The sequence below is a fragment of the Quercus lobata genome, chromosome 8, assembly GCF_001633185.2.
Source record: "Quercus lobata isolate SW786 chromosome 8, ValleyOak3.0 Primary Assembly, whole genome shotgun sequence".
Taxonomy (NCBI): domain Eukaryota; kingdom Viridiplantae; phylum Streptophyta; class Magnoliopsida; order Fagales; family Fagaceae; genus Quercus; species Quercus lobata.
Window position 1 is genome coordinate 27,325,347 of NC_044911.1, and position 12,376 is coordinate 27,337,722.

Sequence of the window (12,376 nt, forward strand, 5' to 3'; positions counted from 1 at the left end):
AAGTGATATTGTTTGGGCCTTTTTACGTGCGAACCCAACATTATTATGGGTCGTTACAAATTGGGTCCTTACAATTGACGCCGTTTGTGGGAAAGGCTTGTGTCTTCGCACAGGTGGTGGGTTGAGACAATCCCTCACATCATTTCCAACAGCCGGATGTAGTGTTCTAGCGTAAAGTTCCACTAAGGGCTACGTTTCTTCACTAGGGGCTGCGCTTCATAGCGTCAGCAGCACGGATGGTTCTAGGGGCTTGGGCGAGGAGCTCATCCCCCTAAACCAAGGTCCCACGCCATAGCCGAGGTGTTAATTCCCCCAACTACTTAAAAATCAAGTTTTGGACAGAACCAAGGTATTGCATGGTCCTCGGACTCAAACCTATAGGGAAACCAACTACTTAAAAATCAAGTTTTAGACAGAACTAAGGTATTGCATGGTCCTCGGACTCAAACTTATGGGAAAACCAACTACTTAAAAATCCAGTTTTGGACAGAACCAAGGTATTGCATGGTCCTCGGATTCAAACCTATGGGAAAACCAACTACTTAAAAATCAAGTTTTAGACAGAACCAAGGTATTGCATGGTCCTCGGACTCAAACCTATGGGGAAACCAACTGCTTAAAGGAAATTTAGACACCAAGTTGGTCCTAATGGCACATATGACATTTCAGGTGATGCCTATGTACCCGCTGAAATTGGTCCAGACACGAGTTCAATACCCTATGGGGGCGAGCGTGCTAGTATTCTGAAACAGGATCCTAAACATGTCATATGTGCAACCATGCATACATGTTACGATAATTAGTTCAGAAATCATAAACAGTAGTAAGTATCGATGAGGGCAACTGACAAGTAACCAAAAGGAAAAAGGAAGAAAAGAATTTCATATATGTGGTCAACAGGTTCAAACTACTAGCGGACTACAAAGTTTTGTCAATAAAAAAAAAAAAGGAAACTAGTTAATCATTAAACTAAAAACAAATACGGAGCCTGGCTGGGGTTTCTACTTCTTCAATTCTGCGTCGGCCACATCCTGGGAAGGCGGAACGAGATCAGCTTTGACACCCTGGAGGACAGTCCCTTCTGGGGAAGACTGAGTAGGATCGGTATTGGTGCTTTTGGGGACCACAGCAAGGGGAATTGCCTGTAGGGGTTGGGCAAGTATGGTTGGCTCTTCGGTATTAGGCATCTGAGCGCCGACCACAGGCTCAACAACCTCTTTGGGTACCTCGGGATCCATACGCTCAGATGCTTGTATCACATCCTGAAGCTCTCCCCCTTTAAGCGGCTCGCTAGGAGAGGTGCCGACCTGTACAGCTTCTAACTGAGTGACCCCTCCCTCATGTTGGTCGCTCACAGCCTCGGAGCTGGTGGAGGTGGCCTCATGGATGGCTGTAGGGTAGAATATGTTCTCTGCTTTCCACAAATTAGACGAAGCATCCACCGCAGCTCGCTTCAAGGCCTCTTCCCAAACTTGGGAGCAGTAAAGCCTGCATACTCCGGGAATTTGGGCTTTAAGGGAGGCTTGGGTGTCAGCTACCTCCGCGTTGTAACCCTCATCCTCGGCAGTTTCCTTGGCATCCTCAGCCTCGTTTCTAGCAAACTCAGCCTCCCGCTTGGCCCTCATGACTTCGTCCCGGGCATACTCCACCACCCCTTTGTCATTCTCTGCCAGGATTAGTCTTTTCTTTAAGTCACTGATCTGCTCCATGGCTATTCGCAACTGATCCTCGGCTTCGAGCAGACATTTTGTCTGTTCTTCGGCCTGTTTTTGGACGCTAGCTAAACCCGCCGAGGCACTATCCCTATCTCGGATAGCTTCTGTTAAGGTAACCTTGGCCTTGGCGAGGTCGTCCTCGGAAGCTTTGAGAGTCTGCATGGCCTCTAAACGCTTGGAGCGTTCATTCTCAGCCGCCTTACTCTGATTGTTTACTTCCTCCTCCATCCTATAGGTGGCCTGGAGAGCCTGTCAAGGGAGATAAATACATCGTGAATGACAGACCGAGAGTAAGAGTTAATAAAGCTTTAGATTTCAAGAGCCTTACCATGCCCAAGTACCTCTTCGTACTGAGGAAAACCTCCTGCATCCTCATTTTCTTCAACTCATCCACGTTGGTGGGAAGTAGCATGGTTCTCCCTAGTGCATCTGCCACATAACCACCCTCGCCATCTCCAAGGTCCCTCATGGACACGGTTTCCAGCAGTGGCCCCCCGTGGAGCATTGGGGCGGGAAGCCAGGCGCTTGGCAAGGATTGGACCTCGATCCCCTTTCCTTGCCTTGGGCAGATTGGGCTTCGGTCTCTATACCCTTACTTTGGTGCCCAATCTTCAATTGTTTCACACGCGGGGCTTCCTCCCTCTCCTTAGAAGGTTGGGATTTTCCCTCATCCATGGTTTCCTTACCCTTGGGACTCCTCTTTCTCTTTGAATTGGTGGTCTCCGGCCGAGGAGGCAGAGCTGGTTGGGGAGGAGCAGGAAGTTTGGGGCGGGGGGATTGTGGCTGTGACTTTGTGGAGGATGACCTAGTCTGGATATTCTAGGCCTGAGGTGGTGGGGATGGAGCATTGGATTGCGGCGTTCCCTGTGCACCCTTCCCCGGTTGACCCTCGAGGAGGTCGAATAAGCTGGTCGAGGGCTTTCTCTTAAGTCCTATCTCGGCTTGGGAAGATGTGCCTACTGATGACAATTCCGCCTCGGACAAGGTTAGGTCACCTATATCACTAGAAGGATCCTCGGATTGTTCGGCTAGGCCAAATACCCCAAATCCCTCCTCGGACTGATCTAACTCACCTTCGTCCTCCGCTCCTTGATGAGATGAGGAGAGGTCCACCAGTGGGATGCCCTTTGGGACAGATGATCCTTCGGAGATTAAAAATCCTGACTCAACCACGGTAACTTTTGGAAGCCGAGGACGGCTGGCGCTGATCACGTGCTTAGGGTCGGCAAATGACTTCTGAAGGGGAGCGTACCCTAATATTTTGTGAGCGGCTCAGACTTGACCATCTCCGTCATTTACGAAAACTGCTGCTTGTAGAACAGTCTCCAAGTCCACCCGGTTAACTAGGTGAAAATGCCGTTGAAAAGCGTGTGGATCTGCAAAAAAAAAAAAAAAAAAAACACATACGCATGGTTAGTTACCGAACCACATCAGATTAGAATGGCGCAAAGGGTCGGCGCCCTTCCATTCCCTATATCCCACCTGGTTCTCCTTCTACCATGGGGCACGGAGTGCCATCATGCCATTCACCGGAGACGATAAGGAAATCCTTGTTGGAATCAGGAAGGCATTGAATTAGTCGAACCCTTTCGTCTCTCGTCTTCATGTAGTAGGATTTTCCCTTCAAATTTTGGAGATTATAGCACCAATTTACGTCATGGTGGGTCAGTCTTAGCCCTATCTTTTCGTTTAAAGCATCCACACAATCCAGAATCCTAAACATGTTGCCGGCGCATTGAGTGGGGGCTAATCAGAAGTGCCTGAGGTAACCCTTCATTACCGGCCCCATAGGAATTCTCATACCCCCCCCCTCTACAAAGACGAGGACGGTAATTACCACCTCGCCCGTTTCCCTCATATAGTACCACTCCCCTATCTTACAATGCCTCAGACTTACGTTGGGAGGAATCCTATAATTGGCGACGAACTTTTTCATCGCCTCTTCAGTATTGACTAATTTCCTCAGTCTCAATTTAGCCATCTCTACGATTTACTAAACAAACTCAACCAGCGACGGGAGAAGAAAGGGAACCAAAGAAAAATAAACCCAGAAAAGAAAAAGCACGAGTTAGTGGAGGCAGGGAACTTACAAAACAGAGGAAAGACGCTTCGAACAGGCTTTTTGTGCTGGAGATAGACTTGAGTTTGGACGAAAGTTCAGATGAACCTAGGGTATACGTGCTAGAACTCTTAAATGCAAAACTGAAGAGAAAAATCCGTTCCAAAAAACATTTATGTTTCCTATTGAGAGTAATGGCACGAATTTTCCCTCCCATAAAGGCCAAGGAATCCCCACCGTTAGATCTCCATCATGCCGTAGAACGTGGGAAACACAGAGCCGCCCGCATTTAATGAGGCCATGCTTCACCTTCCAAAGTCTCCAGGAACGTGTCTCGGGCAGACGAAAAGTCTCAGGAACCGATAAGTGATAAGGATTGACAGGCATTGACAGATATCTGATGTCATCAAAACCCTCCTATCCGTCCGAGGAGCCAGATAGCAGGATTTTGAGGGGCTATTGTAGGGCCAGGGAACTTATGATCCGGCCCACGCTCTACTAGGGCCCAGGACCCGTGCCGAGGAGGGTATTTGCCGAGGATGAATGGAGAAAGGTCGAAATGCCGGGGACACAGCCGAGGATGACCCTGTCCTCGGCACTCCAAGACTTCAAAGGGAAGAGCAACATCTCGTTGAGGGCTACCCCCAAAAAGCCCCCTGAAGGAGATACGAGTAAAATGAGGCCCACGTAGGGGTACGGTGCGAAACTGGTTCAGGGTAAATACGTCCCCTCTGCATTAAATGCACCCGCCAATGTCCTAACCATGTTAATGAGAAAAGATGCCTGGACAGGGTGACTTCGATCATCGCAACTAACACAAAGTAAGGAGGGACAGCTGATGGGACGGGTACTGAAGTAGGCACCTGCCTGATCAACAAGTGGAGGGCTAAGATCAACCAAGAAGGGCTATATAATGTGAAGGTTGATGCGCCAAAAAGGAGCTGGGAAAAAAGGCCAAGAACTAGAGCTTCCCAGACCGCCTCAAGGAGAAAGATTTCTCGAGCAAACACGGCCTAATTCTGTACGAACAAGATGACTAACTCTCGCCTAGTGACCAAGACCTAGTCTTTTAACCCCACGCTCTATAAGTGATATTGTTTGGGCTTTTTTACGTGCAAACCCAACATTATTATGGGTCGTTACAAATTGGGTCTTTACAATTGGCGCCGTCTGTGGGAAAGGCTTGTGTCTTGGCACAAGTGGTGGGTTGAGACAATCCCTCACATCATTTCCAACAACTGGATGTAGTGTTCTAGCCTAAAGTTCCACTAGGGGTTACGTTTCTTCACTAAGGGCTGCGCTTCGTAGCGTCAGCAGCACGATGGTTCTAGGGGCTTGGCTGAGGAGCTAATCCCCCTAAACCAAGGTCCCACGCCATTTGTGAGAATCCAAGTAGAAAGAAAGAAAGCCCAATAACAAGGGTAACAAAGAATTGACAAAGCAAACAGCAAAACCATTAGGCCCAAGTGGCAGGAATAATAGATCACATGCCCAAGAAATAAACAAATGGGTCTTGAAGTGGCAAGTGGGCTCAAAGAAGCCCGGAAAGAAAGAAATAGCATCCTATGGGCAGTGTATGAGGTAGAAAAGAGAGAAAGGGCTGCCGCAGGCCCAATGTAATGCAAACTAAGGAAGTAAGGGGTTTATGGCAAGCTCATAAACCCTAAGGATGAGAATAAGGTTATTGGGTCAGGGAAGCCCAACGAAATTAGTAAAAAGCCCATGGAAGTGTGGAATTAACAAAAGGGTCGAGGAAGCCCAAAGAAAGCAAACGGGCCAAGGATGCCTAAAGGAAAGTCAAAAGGGACATAGGAGCCCATAAATAAAAGCAAACCAGTGGCCATGCCAAGCCACTGATAAAAGGAATAAACGGCTGGCCTAAAAGAGGCCCAGCAGGATGAAGTTATTATGGCAGGAATAATAGAACGACATTGCAAGAAATAAAGGAAACCAAGGAATGGGTTAAAGAAATGTAAGACCCATCATCAAATAAAGCCTAGCCCTAAGTGGAGTGGGAAAACAAAGAGCAGCCCACATAAGAAGTTAAAAAACACGGACGGCGACCCTCTAGACCACGGCAGACGAATAGGCAGCAGGCAAGTTTTGGACACATATGGAATGAAGGCACGCGCAAGGCCCAGGCACCATTAGCCTGTACCCAGCCAATACAAAGCATGGTGAGGTCGGGGGGTCAGAGGATCAAAGGGCATGGTTTGGTGGTAGGGAGAGGGGAAAAATCTATTTTTATGGTTCTAGTTCAGGCTCTTTCGGGGAGGTGTCCTGCTGGGATAGCTTACTACCCAAAAGAGGCAAGCTGAGTTGGAACCATTAGGTGCACGCTATGAGGGATAGGGAGAGAGAAATAACTCAGATCGTAGCAGGAAAGGATGTCACGGCAGACTAGCAAACAAAATACTCTTCCTTGTCTGGCGATGGGAGGACGACACACAGACGGAATAGTAATGGTCGGCCAGTACACCCAGACCAGACAAAGGGAGTTAAGGGTTAAAACAGTAAAATTGGGTCACGGCCGGCATTATAAAAGGAGGGTCTTGCCGTGAACAGAAGGGAGGAAGAACAACGAACCTTTGAAAAAAGAAATAGAAAACTTAAAAGAAATAAGCAAAGAAAACAAAGTGAGAAGAAAGAAAGAAATAGTGAGAATTAGAAAGGTGGACATGCACCGGTAGATTAATCCCTTCTCTCCTTCATGAAACCCGGCCCTCTGTAAGAAAAATCGAGAGTACCTACGCAAAAAACCACTTAGACCTGTTTCCCTCAGGGCGGTTAACCTCTATGGTAGGACTCTTTCTTGAGAGATTGACTGCTTTGAGGAGAAACGTTCTCCCCTTTGTGGTTCTGCTCCTGCGGATAGAATTTTCCGGTCGATTTCCCCTAATATTCCGACTAACCCATGCTTATAATCCTCTTTTATGCCTTTTTTTTTTCTCTTCCGTAAAAAAGAAAACAAATAGTATTGCTATTGTAATTGATTTTAAGGGTTATTTGGTCAATTCCCCATTAAAGTGGCTAAATATTTTCTGTTTACTTTATTATTATTATGGTTGCCTGCCACAATTTGTCTGAAACAGTTTCGCCTGCTGTGAGCACGTCCCTGTTAGATTTGGCCTAGTTTGCGCACAAGCCGGACCAACTTAAGCAGAAGTTGGGCTGGTCCCGACTCTCTTATCCAGAAAACTTGGACTTAGTGCAGCAGGAGGTAGCCCAACACCACTAGCACAGCCCACCCCTTTACACTGCCGATTTGGCTTAATAAGAGCGTAACAATAATAAATGTTATGCTTTAACTTTTATATATATATTACAATATTAAAAAAATCTATATTTTCATAACAAATCTTAGGTGCTAGATTTTTACTAGTTATAATTTGGGTTTGTCATTGACATCACTTTTTTAACCAATAGTAAGAATTTATTATTTAGAATTTGTTGTAAAAATATTATGAAAGTATTGTGGATCTAGGATTTATAAATGTCAATATATATGTTTTATTTACGTTTTTACTTTAATGATATTGGTATGTTTTGAGATTATGATAATTTAGAATATTTTTAAACTAGATCTAAAATTCCATTTGCAACATTGAAAAAAAAAAAAAAATGGATTAACTTAAATCTTTTATTGAGTTTCCTAATCGATTGGTTGACAGAGAATTCAACAGTACAAACTACAAAGCCATGTAGAAAATGTTGATTACATGGAACCCAGGCAGGATATTAATAATAGATAGGGCTCCCCAAGCCTCTGGTCCCGCTCCCAAAAGATAAGAAGATATCATCACGGTTATTTAATTAGAAAACGGGACAAATATGTAAGAACATATTTTGTTACAGATTAAGTTAATTAACGAAGGCCCAAGGAGGGGTGGCCTAGTTGGGAGAGATTCCACATGCAAGCACAATGTCCCTTGTTTGAATCGTGACGGGTACCGTGTGGAGGACGGTTTCCTAACTTGTATTGTGCCTCTCCTGCTGGTTCTCTTAGGGTGTTACGGTGAGATCTGTGACGTTTCGACCACAATAATTATGACTCAATCCAACATTTTCTAACGGGATACCTCTATTAAGTTACGTCATGGAGGATTAGTTACAAAATGGTCGTCGCCACCCCTTTTATTCAGCACAAAAAAAAAAGGGTTAATTAACGAAGAAAAAAGAAACAAGTGTGGCCGTTATTATTCAGTGTGCATTGATCCGACAAACAAGAAAAAGGTCGGTTGGGAGAAGGGAAATGAGAAAAAAGAAGAAGATGATGTTGGGTCTTTCAAGTGAAGCATTAAAGAGAGAGAGAGAGAGAGACCAGAAAAAGTTGAATGGGGTCACTTTCAAATGGGTTGGTGGTAGCATATAAAGGATCTATATAGTCCACCGAAGCATCTAGACAATCTCTTCAGCCATATAATCAACAGTTATAACTTCTTACCAAGATGTAAAAAAGAAAAACACTGAACAACAAAAAAACAAGTTTAGGGGTGAAAGTTGTAAGGGAGAGAGGAGGCGAGGAGCTAAAAGTTAAGGTGATTGAATGAGTGAGAAAGAGTTTGGGTTGTTGTTATGTGTAGTGTAGCTTGTACAAGAACAGCAGGAGACGCAGTGATGAGATCACAGGGATCTTTAATCCTCTTTCTGACCAAACGCTGCCACACTCATCACTGGCATCATCAAGGGCTCTTATAGGCCTACAAAGAATTCCTCTTCCCTATAGCCTCTATTTACTATTCCATCATCACCACCACCTCCACCCACCACCACACAAATCTCACTCACATTCTCCTCTCTTTTCTCTCTTTTACTCACTCACAGTGCCTGCGAGGAAAAAATATGGAAAATTTGCAGGAAGTTTCCCAACAAGATCCCTCTTGAAAGTGGGTGTTTCTAGTTCCCTGCTTTGCTTGGTCAAGTGGGGTATTAAATAATTGACCCTATTTGTACTGCTTGGTACATAAAAGAGGCACAATTATCAAAAGCTGTGTAAAAAGAGAGAGAGAGAGAGAGAGAGAGAAAGGCAGAGAGATGGGTTAGGCTGAAAATAGAGTTCGTTTAGGCTTCTGGGTCTTGCTTGGTTTTCTTTATTCTTTTATCAGAATAGGTTGGGGGCTTTGGTTTGCGGTGTTGAGTAAATGGAACTGGGAAAACTGAATGGCAGGGCGTTTTGGGAGAGGCATCAGCAGAAGCAGAAGTATCAGGTTTCAGAGTGGTGGCAGTTGCACAAGCAACAAGAGGAGAGTACTAGTACTACTGGGAAGAAAAAGGAGAGTAAAGAATCAACAACCCACTAAGAAAAAGTTTGCTGTTCCATTAAAAGCTGGAAGAGGAAAAGCACAAGGGACTGAGTCTGGATCCTCAAAGGAATCATCATTATTACCTAAATTCAAGTCACTTAGAAGAAGAACAACTCCATCAAGATTCTCCATCACAACAAAAAGAAAATCATCACCATCAAGACCCAGTTTTCCATTTCCAGCAATACCCCCATCAATACCTGAACCAAAATCATCAGCAGTTTTTGTATGGAGGCCTAGACTCACTCTCACAACCACAAACCCCAAAGAAACGCTCTCACTTTTTATTTTCAGCTTCAGCTTCAGCTCCGCCTCCACCTCCTACTTCAACTTGCATCGAATATGCAAGAAAAATGGGAGAGAACCACCACCAAGCAACAACATCGACAAGATTTGGGATAAGAAGCGGAGGGGGCGAGATCGTAGAGGTCCAAGGAGGCCACATTGTTCGCTCTACTGGACGCAAGGACCGCCACAGCAAGGTCTGCACTGCAAAGGGACCCAGAGACCGCCGTGTACGCCTCTCCGCACACACCGCCATCCAGTTCTACGACGTCCAGGACCGCCTCGGCTACGACCGTCCCAGCAAGGCCGTCGATTGGCTCATCAAAAAGGCCAAAACCGCCATCGACGAACTCGAAGAGCTTCCAGCATGGAAGCCCACCACTTTGACCATCTCACAACAACAAGACCAGCAGCAACACCAGCACCAGACCCAGATACTCGACGAGAGCCAGAATCCAACTGGTATTCACTGCAGCGCGGTGGATACCGTTGCTTCTGGCAGTAGGACAGCAACTACAATGGTGGGTTGCGATGGTGGTAGAGTTTCAGATACTAATATTCATAATCTTCAGCATCAAATGAGCGAGAACCCGAATAATAACAGTAGTAGTAGTTCGAGTTTTCTACCACCATCGCTGGACTCGGACTCCATTGCTGACACAATCAAGTCCTTTTTCCCAATGGGTGCATCTGCTGAGACCACGCAGTTTCAGAATTACCACCCACCACCAGATTTGCTGTCAAGAACCAGTAGCCAGAGCCAAGATCTGCGGCTCTCACTTCAATCTTTTCACGACCCAATTCTTCTGCACCAGCACCAGCACCAAGCCCAGACCCATCATCAAAATGAGCATGAGCATATGCTCTTCTCTGGAACCACACCGTTGGGTTTTGATGGGTCATCTGCTGGGTGGTCTGAGCACCACCACCACCCAGCAGAGATTAACCGCTTCCAGGGAATGCTAGCTTGGAATGCTGGTACAGGTGCAGAAACTGGTAGTGCCAGTAGTAGTGGTGTTGGTGGTGAATTTATCTTCAATTCGCCACCTACAACTTCCACTCAGCAACTACTGCAGCCGTTTTTCGGCCAAAACCAGTTTTTTCAACAGAGGGGACCCCTTCAGTCCAGTAACACACCTTCGGTTCGCGCTTGGATAGACCCGACCATTGCCACTGCCACTCATCCCCATCTTATTCCACCAACATTCCATCAGTCTTCCATTTCAGGAATCGGTTTCGCCCCTGGCGGATTCTCCGGGTTTCGAGTTCCAGCACGTTTCCAGGGTGAAGAGGAACACGACGGCATCTCCCATAAGCTGTCCTCTGCTTCCTCCAATTCTCGCCATTGATTGAAATATAATAATAATAATCCGGAATTCCCTCTCTGTACAAGGTGCTACTTCAAAACCCAGTTCTCGAATTCTTCTTAATATGCTTCCTCATTTGGTTATTAACATTTTCTTTTTTTAATGTTAAAATGCTGATGCAGGAGTCTTCTATCTTCTAGAAGGAGGCTAAGAAAGTAAGCTGTTATGCCGATCAAGAATTAGTAGGGAGGAGAATGTTTGGTCAATTCAATCGATGGTGCTTGTACCGTGGGGAGAAGAAATCTGAGTGCAGTTCAGGTTATTCAATCCGTGATTTGTTTAGCTTCTATCAGCTGATTATGTTTTAGCTTTGTTGTTATGTTTGCGTGGGCTCTTAAAGCTCAAACGCTGTTTAAGCTTTGTTGAATTGGATTGCTAAGCGTTTCTGTTGTCAGACTTTTTTGTTATATCATGCCGTTTGCCTTCAGCTTCCATTTTTGGAGTTCCAACGGGTGAAATTGCAACTAGTTTTTTTGCAAGAACTGTTTGCTTTCATTTCTATTTTGAACACTTAGTCATAAAACACAGGCACTTTTTTTTCCGTCTACTTTTAGTAATGGTTAATTTCTCAGGTTGATGTGAGGAAGTTTCTTTGTGACTTGTGATTGTTTTGTTCCTTTACTGCATTCCAATGGAACAGTCCAATCGGCCTCAAGGATTTCCTTAAACTTGCAAAAGAATTGAAAGAATATCTTATAATTTTCATCAATTTGGTTGCTTGGGTTTTCGGAGCACTGAACTTGATGTTTCTGGTGGTAAGTTTAAGCACATTCGGTGCGTATTGAACTCACCATCCACTTTGTTCTTACAAGGAAAGAAAATGTCATTTTAGTTACAGCTCATTGATGGTTGAAAAGAAGTAGAATAATAATTTATTCCACAATAATTTCTCCCCCCAAGTTGAGAAGGAAAAAATGTGAAATTTCGTTAAGCAGCTTCTTTCTTGTCCATCTCTAGGAACTTTAGCATATACTATAAACTAACGTGAAAAATGTTTATTATGAATGCGAATTTGCTATATAAGTCTTGAGAACCTATTTACTGAATTAATGCAAGTTGGATGAGTCTTTTTAGTTTATATTTTGAAGGACAAGTTGGATGAGTCTTAATCAGGCCTCAACTTAAATTCATGAACCACCCTGAAACCCCTGTGTGCCCGCATTATTACAAATCTTGTTTCTCTTATTGAGCCTATGTGTTAGAGATTTAAAGCTAGCCTGTCTTCAAAAAAAGTTATTTTTAGGTTGTGCAATAAAGAGGGCATAGATCTGAGTTACAAGTTGTCAAAATTTCACTTTGGCATTAAAGATCAGGTTGGGTTGGTATCTATGATGTTCCATGATGATTATGACGAGTATGGTTGATAAATATAAGTAACAGGCTGCGTGCCGACCTTGTGGTGGTGCTAAGTGGAGCACATCTGAAGTAGGAACCATAAAAGGGGAATGGATTGTACTCAACCTGCTTAATTATGGAAGAATGCAAAGATGGATACCACCAAAATGTGGTAGTTGGCCATCTGTCTATGGTCCCCTACGCTGTAAAATCTCAGTGCCTAAATGAATTCATCAGTCTTAACCAGGAGCTTTCTTCTACTCTTTAGGGGAGGAGGGGGGAAAAACAGTTGCCTTATGTTGAGATTGTGAC

The 12,376-nt window shown here is 44.8% G+C and overlaps 1 protein-coding gene across 1 annotated transcript; it reads left to right on the forward strand.

The window, feature by feature from the left end:
• The first annotated feature begins 8,179 nt into the window (after positions 1–8,179).
• On the forward strand, positions 8,180–11,270 carry LOC115954651 (transcription factor TCP4-like). The gene is made up of 2 exons (XM_031072564.1): positions 8,180–10,755; positions 10,852–11,270. The coding sequence occupies exon 1, from the start codon at positions 9,431–9,433 to the stop codon at positions 10,709–10,711; it is 1,281 nt and encodes a 426-aa protein (XP_030928424.1). The 5' UTR covers positions 8,180–9,430; the 3' UTR covers positions 10,712–10,755; positions 10,852–11,270.
• Positions 11,271–12,376: the final 1,106 nt, after the last annotated feature.